Source organism: Anarrhichthys ocellatus, unplaced genomic scaffold (assembly GCF_004355925.1).
Source record: "Anarrhichthys ocellatus isolate YVR2014 unplaced genomic scaffold, GSC_Weel_1.0 scaffold13, whole genome shotgun sequence".
Taxonomy (NCBI): Eukaryota; Metazoa; Chordata; class Actinopteri; order Perciformes; family Anarhichadidae; genus Anarrhichthys; species Anarrhichthys ocellatus.
This window is the reverse complement of record NW_022280043.1, coordinates 1,290,218-1,305,768: the sequence shown is the minus strand read 5'-3', so window position 1 is coordinate 1,305,768 and position 15,551 is coordinate 1,290,218. Positions and strand designations below refer to the sequence as shown.

The window sequence follows — 15,551 nt, the reverse complement described above, 5'->3', positions numbered from 1 at the left end:
TGTCCAGAATCTTCCCTGGTAAAAGATTTTGACCTGTGAAAATAGTGTGGGGGGGGGGGGGCTTCAAATGTGTTGTAAAAATATTTTTATACAAACAGATGAAAGGCTAATATCTTTTTCACTATTTTCACAGGTCAAAATCTTTTACCAGGGAAGATTCTGGACATTATGCAAATTTTAGCCGAGCAAACCAATTGAAAAGGTTTGTTTCTTGATACAAATGTGAAATCGAATTAGAGTGTAGATATTATTTGTTGTTACTGTGTATAATACAGAAAGCAAAGTTTAATACTATACTTATGAAGACTTTTGACTCTGAAAACAGCTGTTCCACCAGATATGTGAATGTGAATTGCTGACATAATGACACATTTCTGATCTCCTGTCTCTCAAGTTGGAATCCAACCTGGTCTCTTTTGTCTTTTCAGTGAAGCATCTTGCAAAAGACAAGAGCACAAGGAACCCTCCGAACTGAAGGACATTGATGAACCTGTCTACATCAACATTGAGGTACAATACCCCCACTCGGTTGGGTTTTAATTTACTAAGAAGATGGGAACTAAGACAAAAACCACAGCCTAATATATAACCCAACGTCTGTCTTTGCAGGCCCCTCCAGATCAGATGGCTCAAAGTACGGATCACTCAGACAATATATATGGAAATGTGGATTATTCAAAATAGTCGAAAAGCTGCTTCTCACAAATCTATTTGGAACTTCATTTTGAACGGTATTTCTGTATCCTGCATGTGTGAACATGGTTTTGTTATCACGAGTAAGAAAGGAATCATTGCATCCTCTAAAGGATTTTATGAGATAAAAACGACATGCCATTAATAAAAACAAAGCAGAGTTACAGTTAGTCTTCTGTATTTACTGGCTCATAGTTGCAGAAATTGTGAGAGGGCATCCCCCTCAATCTGATGGGCCCACCAAGAGACGACCAGAAAGAGACGAAAAACAACTACAATGAGACTACCACAAGAGACAAAAAATGGCCACTGTGTACGACTACACAGAGACAAAAAAGAAAACACAATGAGGTGCAAAACTACAAAGTCAAGCAAGCTGCGTCATTTGTAGTTGTTTGGTGTCTCTTTCAGTCTGGATGTCCTATATGAAGTAGAGATGGGAGACCTTATGCATGTCTGTTTCCAGGGACCAATTTCCCAGTGACAAATAGATGATATTTCTTTATATAATTTCATATATAAGTTGTTTATTTGGCCTTTGTTTATTACAGTGGATATGTAACCATTGATAATGGACAGTTTATTATTGCTCAGAACCAAGGCTTCAAATGTGTCTTAACACATTATCACTCATTTTACAAATGTGCCCCCTGGTGTGACCTGCAATCGATGTTTACCTTTTAATGCTGTGATCTTTCCCTCACCATAACCAAGCGTGAAACGGGAGAAGATATCAAGAGTTCCGTTTTCTGTGGAATATATTCATGTAATCTGCTATGTTCCACTGTACAGCTGTGCAACTTCACTTGACACATCTTGGGTGATGTGACATGATGCATTGTGTTTTTTCTAGTCTTTCTCAATATGTTTGTCAATTCACTTCATGTGTCATCTGGGCAGGAGCTGAAACTTCTGTTTTCTTTTCTGATTCAGTCTCTTATTTAGAGATGAAGTTCTTTTTTGTAATGCCATTTAATTTAGAACTATGATATAGAATAAGAACTGTACCAAACAATAAAAGGTTAAAAGTGGATGTCATTGTTTGTCCAAAGTGTTCTACATTTATTGAGCAATAGCCAAATTTCGATTAGATTTTGCTGAGGATGAGCCTTTCTCGACCTTGGTTGTATCGGTGTGCATACTGGAGCTGGCTTATCATCATCGCTGAGAGTCTCTTGTCCTAGTTTTTCATTTCATTTGTACTGCAATTTCTCTAATGTGACAGACCAAACTAAACAAATTCTTATGCCGTACTTTAAAACAATATTTTACACTATGTTCAGCCGCTCCCACAATCCCTTGTTGCAATCTTTGCCTCCCTGAATATTAACTTAAATAGGTGGATTTTACTCATAGAAGTAAAATTCTGAATTTTGTCAGTTTACAAACTTATTAGAGTTGCAACTCAAATACCAGTTACGGATTCAAAAGCTATTAAAAACACAGAATATCAAATTTCTTCTTTGTGAGGTTTGACCTCATTTGACTGACCATCACATGACTCTTCAAGACATGCCTGAACAGCAAAGCTGTGAAATGTAGAAATGGAATTTCCCCCATGGTTAATTTCCTCAAAAGGAAATGTGGTTACAGTTCTTGTAAATCTTGTAAATTTCTAAGATCTTCTCACAGGTTTTCTCTATGGCACACTGGTTGGCTGTCAGTGACTCCAGGGCCGTTAGTTTGTCATTTCATTTTACTTCCTGTTTTTGTGAGTTTTTGCTTTATTAAATAATTTTTTTTGCATCTGCCCATCTGGGTTGTGCATTTGGCAGTGATAGTCTTAAAAACAGTCCTTTTAGTGATTCATCTTTTTCCATTTTTTCTTGTGTTTTTTCCGTCGGCAGTGACACAAAATGTAGCGTCTGTGCATTGCTGGAACACTGTGTTCTGTGGAATTCCTTTCTGTATTCATATTTTTAAGTTGAAACAGAAGTAACATGTTAAACAGATGACAAGTAACAAAGTAATCACATACTGCAACAACATCCGTCTCCTGAGCTTCTGCTGTATCTGTTTAACTCACGTCATGAGCTCAACGCTTTGTAAAACATTCGGTAACGCTTTCAGCTTTAAAGGGTGAAGTTGGACTTTAAATATCACATACAAATGACACTGCACACATCTTCACCAAGAGAAGGTGCACTCACACAGCCATTAAAAGGATTCAGAGGTGAGGGAATTGTTGGTGCAAAAATACAACAAGCCGTTTAATGTGTCTTTCATTGCCTCATGCCTTTTTTTTACACTTTAGATTTCTCTTCCTTGTCAGTGATGGAGCTGAGGTTGTGGTTTTCCTTTCTGTTGTTACATGGTGAGTCTTACATTAACCATTCTTTTGCATAACATATTTTATCTTACACTTAATGATAAATCAATGTTCTCTCTTGTTTTCAGTGATCCATGTCCAGACCTCTCACGTCTTGTGGTCAATAAACGTACCGACAAAGATTCCTGTCGTGCAGGGCTGCTGTGTAGTTATTCCCTGCATCTACATTTACCCTAAGCCCAACACAATGCAGAACGTGAACAGGTGGCGAGGATTCTGGAAGGACGAGAATAAGGTGGTCGCAACCAATCTCCGCAAAATGGAAACTGCCCAAGGAATACAAAAAACGAACCCAGATTTTGGGAGCTCTGGAAGTAAACAACTGCACCATGCTGCTGGATGGTGTCAGGTATAGTGATGGTGGCCCTTTCTACTTCAGGATTGAAATGCCGCAATACGGAAGCTTCTCCTTCACAAATAATCCAGTATCCATTGATGTTATACATGAGTATTATAGATTACTTTAATAATTTGTAAGGCAACACACTTAGATTTTTTGTAAATATTTGAATCACTGTAATATATTGTGTTGACATTCTATTCAAACTCTGCAGGCGAAACAGATCTCTGTCTGTGGAGGTGACAGATATAGTAACTGCCTCCTGCTCTGTGTCTCACGCCTGCCCAATGTTTCCCCCCAAATTGTCCTGGAGCCGATCTGGAACCGTCACCTCTCAAATAAAGAAGCTGAATACGTGGCAGTGGAAGACGGTGTCAACCCTGACCTTTCCCCCTCGACTCACTGACTTCGACAAGCCTTTAAACTGCACAGCGCGGTACAGAGGAGGGAAGCATGTGACGAGCTCCGTGATTCCCACAATGTAATGTAAGCCCAGTGCAACGGCCTAAATATCACCCTTTCATTCTGCATGGTAAATAATAATTAATGTGTCAACAAGTTTCACATCTGTAGTTTAATTAATGTCTCTCAGATGCTACATTTGTAAAAGTTTACTCTCCATACAGATGTTGAGCTGAAAAGGAAATACTACCCTGATGTGATATGATTACAGAGAGATACTGTTTGACCAAAAGTGAATTATGAGTCCGCATTCTGAATTAAGAAACACAATCAGTCAGTTAACACATCACTGCACACTGTAATGCCATTTGAAAAACCTGAAATGCCCGAACTCTTGAGAGTGTCACTCTCATGATCAGTTATTTACCACGTCATATCTGGTGTGTTTACTTCAGTAATACTTCACTGTTTGATGCTTCTTTCAATATGATTTATAGTGTGTCTTATTCAAATGAAATACCATTAAATAATTAAATGCTTGATTGTGTAAAAACAGAAGGGTGTGATGGAGAAAGATGCCCCCCTTTGATTTGTGTTTGAATATGAATAAACTAACACAGTTTTGTGAGAATGTGTAATACATTTTGTCATAAAAAAACTTGATTGTATGATTTGTTGATATATTTTTTAATTATTTCAGATTATAAAATTTTTCAGGGCAACTATGAGGTTGAACTTTCAAGAGATTAAAGAAAACAAATCAACAGGCAATATTTAAATTCCTTCACCATTTTTAAATTCTAAAGATGAAATATGAACAACTTGTGGGCTACCCTTCACAGATTTTTTTTTTTTATCTGAATGCTAAAGATTGCTGAATTAGCAGTTAGCAAATGAGTTGTAAGCAGTTTTTCCAGATTTCATGGTGTTAATGTTTGTTACACAGCGATATAAATCAGACTGCATTAAACTGGGAAGATGACTTTGGGCCTTTTATCCACATTTTTCTAAATACTACAAAGCTGTTGAGGAATACTGTATCTCCCAAAGTGAGTTTGCGTTTACAGTTTATGATCATTTGAGGCAAGGCTTGTGCCAAGAATAGAGCGATGTTTGGTGTTTCTGTTTTTGAAATGTGTGATCACTTCAGTACTCTTTTTTTGCACCTTAGACAGTAGCTTCCCCTTTGGCTTCCTGTCTTTTTATCATTAACACACTTCAAGAAAAACCTCAAGGGGTTTTCCACATTGACCTGAGCACACATAGAATATTTTCACTTTCTAACTTGTTTCAGTTGATTAATGAGTGAGTATAATCTGTGCTGCTGCACATACTCAAACATTTACAGTAAAGTCAGTCAGTTAGTACGGCATTGAAATTATTCTTCCTTGAGTGTTTTGACATTGTGACGCAACTGTTTTTGTGAGGCAAGTGTACACATATGTTCAGCGCATCTGTGCTGTGCTGTGATGAGCACAGTGACTGTGTTGCTTTTATAGCCGTGAACAAAAAAGTCAACAGGGGTTAACAGGGTTATTTGGCAGCAAGCCAGCATTTTGTAACTTCAACAGCGATGTTCTTATCTGTTACTCTGATAAAGAAACCATGGCTGCAAAAGAGGAAATTAAAAAGGTGTAGCTTGTGCAGCAAGTGTTGTTGTTGGGTGACACATTGGCAAATAAAACAGGTAAGTAGTTTGATGGTGATTTTTTTTTTTACAACAAATCTGTTACTTATGATCAGACAAGCAGTCAGGGAAAAGTCATATTTAGACATGAACAACTTAAAAAAAACAGAAAAACATTTACTGTATGTGAATTACAGGAGACAGAAAAATATAATTTGTCATTTATACAGAAGATAGCATATTAATAATTTTGCAGCTTTCTTGACTCACATCAGTTGGACAACAGAGGGACTGCAGCTGTTCCCCCAATGAATTCAACAAAGTTACATATTGGCGTAGATTGCATCATCACAGTCAGTCTGTAGGAAACAAAATTAACTCACTCTCTTCTCTCATGCATGTAAATATTAAATGAATGAATGAATGAAGACAGCTTAACATACCTCCATGTTGCCGTATATATGGTCGGTGGCATAAATACCTACGCAATGTACATCCTCATGGCTCTTCTCTTTTCTTCGGGCAGAACAAAAAAAAAAAACATAAACACACAGGATTATTTAAGGTCAGCTTCCTTGTGTCATTTTACATCATTAGGATTGTTTTGTTCAAACTGAGGTGAATGACTGAAACCTTTTAGTTGCAGAATACTGAGGGAGCGCCACATCTTTTTTTGCCTTCTCGGTACTAATGTGAGGTGTCAGTGCACTCGCAGATCTCCCCCTGCTGGGAGAATAATGGTTTTTAATTTAGGAACATGAAAACAACTATTGAAACTTTTCACAACAACTGAAACTGAAAATTCAATACATTTGAAAGATTTTGCAAGCTGACTTTCTGCTACCACATGGTCAGAAGGATGTGCTTTGACTGTTATTGAGAAGCAAAATCATTTTACTACTTAGTTTAAATGACAGGAAACATTTTTTCATAGCAACTTACCATTTTTTAAAAACTCTCACTGTTATTAAAAGCATCACCAAAATCCCGCCTGCTCCAGAAGCGATGATAATATAAAGATTCTGCATCTTACCTGTCCAAACAGAAACCATGTGGTGTAAATTTTTGTCTTTATCAATATAAAATGTATGCCTCTTGTCTTGAGGTGTGTGTCATGCACTTCTGGAAATAAAAATAAATCTTCCTTACTGTTAACAGGTAAAGAGAGTGTTAGGTTGGCATTGCCAAGCGTGTTGTTTGCCAGACAGTAAACGACCCGGGAAGATCCAAACTCTGCCTGCAGAGTCCCGATGGTAACGGAGCCATGTTTTTCTACCTTGATGCTTGGCAGGACCCTGTCAGAAAGCACAAAATAGACCATACTGGCAGGCTGGGACTCTGCAATGCACACACACTTCACCATATCCGCCTCTAAGGAGCAGGAAGAGATCGTCTTAATCTCAGGCACATCTGTAAACACAAGAATGTACTTTTATGAGATACTTTTAAAAGAAAACTCTCCTTTATCAGTGCATTTCTTTGATTGTTTACTTACATAACACATTGAGCCGCAAAGGGTTTGATTTGCCTTGTCCCACTGCATTGATGGCAGTACAGAACAGGGCTCCTGTGTGTCTGGAGACATTTGGCAGCGTGTAGAGATTTCCTTGATGCAGTTGAGCACCCGTTTCATTATGCCACTGATAGGTGGCTGGGGGGTTAGCATCACTGGAGCATCTTAGTCGCACAGCTTCTCCCTCCTGTACATCTGACTTGTGCTCAATATTCACATTCACTGGGGCGTCTGCATGGAATCATACAATAATACCATGATGTAGTATATTTGGCAGTCTTTTACAAAGTAATGCACATAAACAAACAAGATGATAAGAGTCTACAGCCATGCCAGCATCTCTGTGAGGCTGTACATACAGGGACAGCAGTGCTTTGAGCTATCAAACGCTAGCGTTAACTTTGCTAAATGCTCTCAATGACATTGCATGACAGGTATAATGTTTATCATGTTGAAAATCTTGTTTGCATGATAATATTTGATAATTAGCACAATATACAAAAAACGTTCAAGGCTGATGGGAATGTCATTAGTTTTGCAAGTGTGTGGTCCTAAACCAAAGTATTGTAAAAAAAAAAGTAAACCAAATGGTTGCAGTAAACGAAAAGTCACCAAAGTTATAACAATTGGAGCACATAAATGTGTGCAATTAATCCAATAGTTGTCCAGACATTTGACTCAAAACAACAAATGTCAACTTTATGTTGGTGCTAGAGAAAAAGTCAAGGGATCACCAACATCAGTAACATTTATAGTCTAGGGGCCACGATTGACTGAATAGTTAATGACATATTTCTGGCAGAGCTAGTGTTGCTAAAAAAGCAATAGGAAAGTAAGTAAGGGCACAGCGAAATGAGTAATGTTTATATCAGCAGTTTTTATAATGGCCACAAAGACTTACATTTTACTCGGAGGACCTTTTCTGCTTTGTGGTGCTGCCCTCCCTTGTATGTCACGGTGCATTGTAAAGGCTTGTTGTGATCAGCGCTGGTAGGGTGAAAGTTCAGAGTAGATGTTGCTGTCCAGTGGCCATTGTCCAGCGGCTGTGATTGAAAGTGTTTGTCTCCAGGGAGGCTCCAGGTGAAGACAGGTGGTGAAGTGGGGCAGGAGTGAGACACAGAGCAGGATGCAGACACATTTTGACCCTCCATTACCTCCTCCTTCACTGAGAATTGGATGGGATTTAGTTCACCTGTAACAATAAGAAAGATCATGATAGGCAGGCAGTGGAGGGTACTTAATCTACTGGGCTGGTCAACTTTGTATTCTGGCATCACATGATGTTGGGGCTTCCATGAATTGTGGAAGCACTTTAGTTGACAAAGATAAAAAACTTGAAAATCCCAAATCATGTGAAATGACATAAGGTTACCAAAACACAACACATGAAATTACTACTAAACACTGGACTGTATGGTAAAGGCATAGCATAGAAAGAAAGACATTCCCTGTTTTATTCAGGTGGTATTGATGCCATGTGCTCTTGGGATGTTGCTGTTACTTTTTTACTTCATCAATCCCATGTGCTGCCCCAAATCCAAATTTAGCTTAACAAAAGGCAGTTCCCCCTCTGATAAAACTCTAATTGTCAATGTACTTTCATCACAAAATCATAGGTTTTCAGTCTGATTTCAAGATTTGGACAAATAGAAATGTTGACTGAACCATTTTGGCACAGGATTTAACACATAGGAATTCTCAAAATGGGCGGCATTCAATATATCTTTCTCAAGAAATGAAACTGTTTCAGTTGTGTTTTGATCAAAGTTATTTAAAGCGAGAGGAGACCAACCAGTTACAAGAGCACAAATAAGGAAGTGGGAATCGGAACCAACAATTGCAACCTAAATGACCAAAACAGTTGAATTGTCAGAGGACTTTGTTTGAGCTTATAATTACAAATTCAGTTTTCGGACACAACTGACATAAACCTTTGAGGTAAAAATGTAAATGTGTTGTAATTATTTCTTTGGAAACGTGGTTGTTTGCACAAACATCTGAAGTAGAACAAGTAACTAAATAACATGAGGAAAGTAACCAAATGACTGTTTTCCTGATTCACTGATTGCAACACGGTAATTAAAAAGAGACTTCTGTTAAAATGCTGGAATTAACTGTACTCTTACACAAGTCTGGTTAGAGTTGTTGTTATTACTTACTAATCATTGTAATGGAGACTGTGTTCTTTCTGTAGGAAAACATTTCATAGTCTGCCATTTCAATCCTGAAAAAAAAAGGCCCTCGGTCATCTTGTTGAAGGGGATCAATCTTCAGTGAGCAGCTCTTCTGTCTGACATCTCCCAGCAACTCTGTCCGATTCCGATACTGCTGCATCCTTTTCGACTTGTCTGGGTGATAGATGACCTCATGTGTCGCCTTGAGCCACATCCCCGTGAACTCAGTGATCTTCTTGCCTGGATCTGGGTAGTTAAATGAGCAGGGGATCACCACACAGGATCCAGGGAGACCTTTGACTGAGGACGGCACCTGAATTGTCCAAGATGAGGCTTCAGTTTGAGTAACTGTTGCAGAGGAAAACGGGATAAAATGAGACAAAGACAAAGTAGAGAAGAGAAGGACTTGCATGAAAAATACAAATTCATCTAAAAATTAAAATCTTGGCCTGAACAAAAACGATATTAACACATCAAAAAGACAAAAACCTGACTGTTTAACTGCATTTCTTGTGAGCAACAAGAGATTATTAGCTGGCTTTACAGTGTAGAGAATGTGCCATACCTTTAACGCAAAGGCACACAAAAATCATAAGCCATTTGACAGAATCCATCTCGCCGTCTGGGGGTCAGACCTGTGAATAAAATGACAGATATTTCCAAGCTTGTCAGGTGCCACAGTCATTTCCCTCCAGTGAGGGATGACTCCTCCAGTTTCCATTCCACTTTTAATACAGCACACACACACACACACACACACAATGCGCTACACACAAATTTAGATTTATTTTCTCGTCAGTCATATATTAGGGAAGTCTTTTGTACTAATCATCATCATTATTATTTTTTTAACCATGTCTTGTGCTCTAAACTATTCTCACCTAAGCTGTATATATAAAAAAGTTTCTCATTAGTATTTAACGCTTTTTAAATGTTATCTCTGTTCTGCATCTGATATCACAACCCTGGACTTTACCAAAAGGTGTGCCGTTCTGCTGCTCTCACTTCCTTCTTATTGAATTTATTTTAGTATTCATGACTTCTCCACTTTTAGTTCTGTCAGGATTGTTCCCCTATTTATGAAGCCCATTTGTCTTTGAGATCATCGCCAACAACAACATATTTTTTGATATGGAGAACTAAAAACCTCAATCATGGTTCCTTTAATTATTCATTTGATATTGATGTAAAGCCTTATAGCCCCATTGACGGGCCGCCGTTCGTTAGTGCGAGCCCACTCTGAATTCAATGAGATGAGTTACCTTTACTAAAGAAGCACTAATTATTATAACAGTGCGATTGTAAAATGACTTAATTATGCACAACAGTAATTTCTCTATCAGTGCGGGTATCACTGTTTTTTTATTTACTTGCTAATGAATATGTTGGAGACCTTTTCTGATACATTGTAGTTTATTATTTGACAGCAGTAAAAATATTAAACCTCAGATTAGACATAGTACAATGACCCATTTTTGCACTGCAAATTAATCAAGAGGCTAAAACAGAATCAGCTGGAAGGTTTAATGTATTTGTCCAACAAGCTTTCTTACAAGTTAGTTACAAACTGTATTTGCTTCAGACAAATGACTCTAAATAACCTTGAGAACACTGTGCTAAGATACAATACATTGATTCAAAATCCATGTGGTACAAAGATAAGACAACAGTGCGGATTGAAAACAGTGACATGTAAACTCCTTGAAAAGTCCACAGACGCTGCAAATGATATCACTCTTTTTTAAGATATGAAGCTCTTCTCACAGAAAAATGTCATTACTCTACCTTACACCTTTGTGTGTTTCACGGACGCAGAGATGTTAGATTTCCTTTGCTCAGTTCAGCCTTGATCAGATTGATATTTGCTCAAATTGTGATTATCTGAAACTGTACAATAAATATATTGTCACTTTTGCTTCCATTTCACACCGAAAACGGTTGACACACATTTCCTGGTTATAGGTTCACACCCAGTCTTGTGGTGAAAACTGTGTCTCTATGACAGACCTCTCATGTTGCAGTAGCATTACAGGGGCTGTTTGCCATTATCCCTTCAAACATCACAACTGACAGTATCTTCTTGCTGTGTTGAAGATTTAATTGTCTGCAGTGAATTCACTCATTCATGAGGCTTCATCTCCAACAAAAGCAGGGTTCAGCATTTCGCCCATATTTGGATAAAGGCTGTCGCTCTCCTGGAGAGCTAGGTCCACGTAGCGGATGCTGCGAGTGAGGTGGACCTTTTTCACAGATAAACTCTGCTTTGCTTTTACTCTCCAGAGAGCCTCCTCTCGCTGTGTGAAGACGTCCTCCAGCTTGACTGTGTCCTCTTCCTGGCGCCCCCAGGACAGTTTCTTGGGAGTAGGAGTGATGAAGCCAGTGGACACTGAGTTTCCCATGGCAGGAAATGTGCTTCAATCGGAAATTCTGTGAATTAAAAAGCAGGAAATGTACCAAAATGAAAATTACACATTACATGAAAAATACAATGCTAAACTGTAGAATCCACACATAGTTTTTTACCTGATAAGTAAAACAGGTCACGGGGATGTCCCTCCTTTCCTCTGGTTTGTTTGCTGTCCCAACGTTAAATGAGAGGTGGTCGGACTCCTTCATTTTAAGGACTGTCCTGCGGGGCAGATTGAAGGCCTGATCTTGTCTGTCATCAAAGGAATAATTAATTGTATCTCTCTGGGTGAGAATAAACACGGCAGTAACAATACAAGTTAATCACTGCTGATGAATGGTTCCTCCAAACAGTTTGTATTTAATCAGTCGGTCAGTCAATCACTGGGAAATTCCTTCAATCACAAACACACAGTCAAAGCATACATTTCATCCAGTTGTATTTGTTGTAAGCTTAGGTCTTTATCATCAATGTTTGAGTTTGATTTATTTTGTTTCAGGTTGCATCTTAATGGTGTACGAAGTATAATATAAAGTATGCTGTTAATATAAACTGTATACGATTAAGTACACATGCCATTGTTACATTTGTTAATAATATTACATTTTCCCTTGAGATAATTCATGTCACTGTAGCCCCTTTATGCAGCATTTAAACTTTTCAATGAGTATATGGCTGTATTGTTTTGTAAGCAGGGACTGTGTAGAAATTATTGACCACAAAATTTGAGATGGTGTACTCCAAAAGGATCAATATGTCTGTCTATTGGTGACTGAATAGTATCTCTCCAGCAAGTAGACCCCACGTTCAGTTTATTTTGCATCTTAACTGAAAGCAGAACTACAGTAATATAGTCGTTAAAATATGTCCAAAATGTTGTGAATGTGTCATATAAAGAGACGATGACAGTTCCTGGTTCAAAAATAAAGAATGGCTGAAATATTCAGTAAACAGACGCATCTTTCGTCATAATTTTGGAGATTGCTCATTTCACTTCTGTTGGTCAATGCGGGTGCTATGAGAAAGTTATTATCCCATTAAGGTTTAAATTGGTTTCTCGTTAATTTTGATGAGGAGAATAAACCAAACATGTTCCTCATAGTTTTCCAAAAGTTTCTTTCATGTGTTTGAATTTGATCATATCTGTTCTGATGCCAGCTGCTAAATAAGTGTTATGTGAGGCATCATCTTTTGAAAGTTCCAATTTAAAACCCATTTTATTACTTGAAAAAGTCTCTAAATTCAGATGCATGTCATTTCTGTATGACAAACTAATTCCTCTTCAGTTGGCTCGGCTGTAACAGATGATCCTGATAAGTGTTACAAAGTGTATTTTTTATCATTTAAAGACAAACAATGGCACTGATATTTGCTTCTTGCATGATTAAGCGGTAGCTGTGTTGTTGTTGAGGAGAACTACAGAAATTCTTGAACTTTCCACCACACTAGTTATCTAATTCAGTTTGTTTCCTATTGTCGCCCACACCCTTCCATGACTTCAGCTACTCTTAAACAATCTTAAAGCACCATCTGACTGACACGACTGAATGAGTACTTAGGGTGCACCAATCATCCATGACCGTTGGTAACAACCCATTGTCCCATTGTTTCTCTGACAAGAAGAAAAAGGTAGTTGAATAAAAAAGTAAGCGCTACATATTTCATACTGTTGGATATTTATGAGACTAAAGTATGAGTGAAAAAGGTTTACATTCCTCTTGGGGAGGACACATGCATTGCCAATCAAACAATGAGGAAGCAGTCACAACAGACTGAGTAAGAATCTAAATTTAATGTACAAAGAAACATGTTTGCTGAAAAATCAGTTCAGTAGACAGTAGGTCGTGGGTCATGGTGGATTTAAATTAGATGTGGGGTTTTTTTGTATTGGGATGTATCCTCCTTTAGACCAAGAAATTCAAGCCATTAACAGCTAAAGAGAAACAGGTTTCTCTCAGGCGTAAGAGAATAGTTACATCACATTTACACTTGGTCATTTATACATGAACTTGTGATCTACATCTGTATATATTTTCCCTGCAAGAGGACAGAACGCATGTAAATGCAAGAATCAGATCTTTATTGGAATAAATTTAATCTGTACAGTGTGAACACATTCTTAAGAAAAACTGCTTCCTGAACAAGTTGAAAGGACATCTACTTTCAACTCTTAGTCCTCAAGTAAACCAGGCAAAAAGCTACAGATAAGTCCTCCCTTTCAAAAAGAAAAACAGAGCTCATTGTTTCCTTTGACCTAAGACGTACCGTGTTTGTTGACAAGCTGTTACAGATCCAGTGTGGGTGGATTAGATAGAATAGACAGATAGATAATAAGGTATTTATCAATACCTGATACAGATCAGATGTTAATGCCAGGTGTGAATGTGGTCCACAAGATATGGGACAATAATGTTGCGTCACATCTGCTGCAACTGTGTGTGAACAAGTTTGTTTTGGGATTTTTTCTGTCCCCTTGTAGCCTAACAAAATTTTAATGCAGCTTTAACATGTAAAAAAATGCATCTTTGAGTTAATTTTGGTTTAACTGTCAGAACATCTCAATTACCACTGTCCAAAATAAGTTTCTCTGACAACTCTGATGTAGAAGCTCCATCTAGTTGAATAAAAAAGGTGCCAAATATCTTTTCATCATAATCAAGTAGCATATATCTGTGAGGCTTTATTCATTATATTGCAATTATATTTTGAGTTGCATGTATTAATGTATTTCTTATGTTTGTTATATTTGCTCTGTATGTTATAGTTATTTATATTTAAGTTGTTTTGGGTTGTTCAGTTCTCTCGGATTGTGTTGAATTGTAATGTGTTGTGTGTAGATTCCGTTGGGGATTTCGACCTGGCCACAGCTATTAGCAAAGTTAAACACACCTGTGTGGAGTCAATTAATGGAGGTGGGAGCACAGCTACATGTTATACTAAGTGCTGGCCAGAGACACATAGCGGAGCACGTGGACGCAGTTGCAGAGCCGAACCCGATGGCAGTCCAAGAAACTAGGGCCACAAGCTGTAGGTCTACTCACCCAGGCGAGCTACACAAGGTTTGTGCGGGTGGGACAAGTTGTCCAGACAAAGTGAGTCGTGGCGAAGTAGCCTAAAGGAGTGATGACTTGTTTGGGTACCCCACTGATGGCTGTTTTATTGTTCCCAGGCGGGAGCTATGTCGTGTCAAAAATGGGAGACACATGGGTGTACTTAAAGGGCTTAAAGTGCTTGTTATGACAATTAAATATGTTCCAGTAAAAAGCCAATACCAATACATTTGTGAACGTGTAAAATGTACAGAAGACAGGAGGAATAACTGACACTGATGGATCTCTGTGCTCTTCATTCTTTATAAACTCTTTGTAAACATAACCGTTAATGCTGTAGAAATAATATTTAGCAATATTTAAATTATAAATAACTTCTAAATCTGTTGTAAATGTATTTGTTTTTAAAATCTTGTATATCGTTTAAAAAACAATTATTTAGCCATGTAGAAGAACCGAGTATTGATAAGAGTAGCCCTTAGCTGTACTAAAATCTTAAAGATACCTGTCCTTACCCGTAGGCCACCGTAGTTCTCCGATACATTTGGTTGGTTGCAACCTGCCACAAACCACTAGATGCCACTAAAATGTACACACTGTCCCTTTTAAGAAATAAAGTAGTTCATACCTAAATATACGTAAGTCAAATACATAGATGGGAGGAATCTGTAAAGTCAGTATTGTAGGAAGTGGATTCATGAAAATGTGCTCCATGAGTGTTGTGCTGTTAAAAAAAAGAAAAGAGAGGAAACCAAGAGCCACAACAAAGGTACGAGATGAGGAGAACTGTCAACAATGACTTCAGCTGCTCAATTGTTTATGCACGGGGCCCAGGTGTGTCCAATGCCATTGAATACTCCTCAATCAGGTCTGCTGCCCTATAAAGAAAGCACTGACACAGCAGAGGAACCAAACAGAGGAGCCAGCACCACAACACATACAGGAGGAGAGAGACTGCACAAGTTGTTCAAGATCCAATGTGGGTGCAATAAACACAGATGGATAACAGGATAACT

At 38.1% G+C, this 15,551-nt stretch overlaps 2 protein-coding genes across 3 annotated transcripts in view; one reads left to right on the top strand and one right to left on the bottom strand.

Annotated features, from left to right (window-relative positions):
- LOC116386421 (uncharacterized) overlaps nt 1–1,724 on the top strand; it is a 3,264-nt gene extending 1,540 nt beyond the window's left edge. Inside the window, exons 7-9 of the mRNA XM_031852601.1 lie at nt 134–202; nt 429–510; nt 610–1,724. Coding sequence (XP_031708461.1) covers nt 134–202; nt 429–510; nt 610–684 — 226 coding nt within the window. The 3' untranslated portion in view covers nt 685–1,724. The remainder of the gene's footprint in view (nt 1–133; nt 203–428; nt 511–609) is intronic.
- Nucleotides 45–10,983, bottom strand: LOC116386411 (sialic acid-binding Ig-like lectin 14). 2 transcript variants are annotated; one of them, XM_031852570.1, is made up of 10 exons: nt 10,864–10,983; nt 9,644–9,713; nt 9,064–9,426; nt 7,806–8,096; nt 6,887–7,135; nt 6,541–6,801; nt 6,334–6,424; nt 6,025–6,117; nt 5,835–5,907; nt 45–5,750 (listed from the first exon to the last, which is right to left on the bottom strand). In XM_031852570.1, the coding sequence occupies exons 2-10, from the start codon at nt 9,690–9,692 to the stop codon at nt 5,715–5,717; spliced, it is 1,506 nt and encodes a 501-aa protein (XP_031708430.1). In that variant the 5' UTR covers nt 9,693–9,713; nt 10,864–10,983; the 3' UTR covers nt 45–5,714. The 2 variants fall into 2 exon arrangements, with proteins under 2 accessions (XP_031708430.1, XP_031708431.1); XM_031852571.1 differs by lacking the exon at nt 10,864–10,983 and having other exon boundaries at nt 9,644–9,744.
- Between the last annotated feature and the right edge of the window lie 4,568 nt (nt 10,984–15,551).

Coding starts and splice junctions, on each gene's coding strand:
- LOC116386411 (XM_031852570.1), bottom strand. CDS start 9,692: ATGGATTCTGTCAAATGGCTTATGATTTTTGTGTGCCTTTGCGTTAAA. Junction 8,097..9,063: donor AGTCTCCATTACAATGATTA/GTAAGTAATAAC, acceptor TTATTGTTACAG/GTGAACTAAATCCCATCCAA. Junction 6,802..6,886: donor TTTGCGGCTCAATGTGTTAT/GTAAGTAAACAA, acceptor TTGTGTTTACAG/ATGTGCCTGAGATTAAGACG.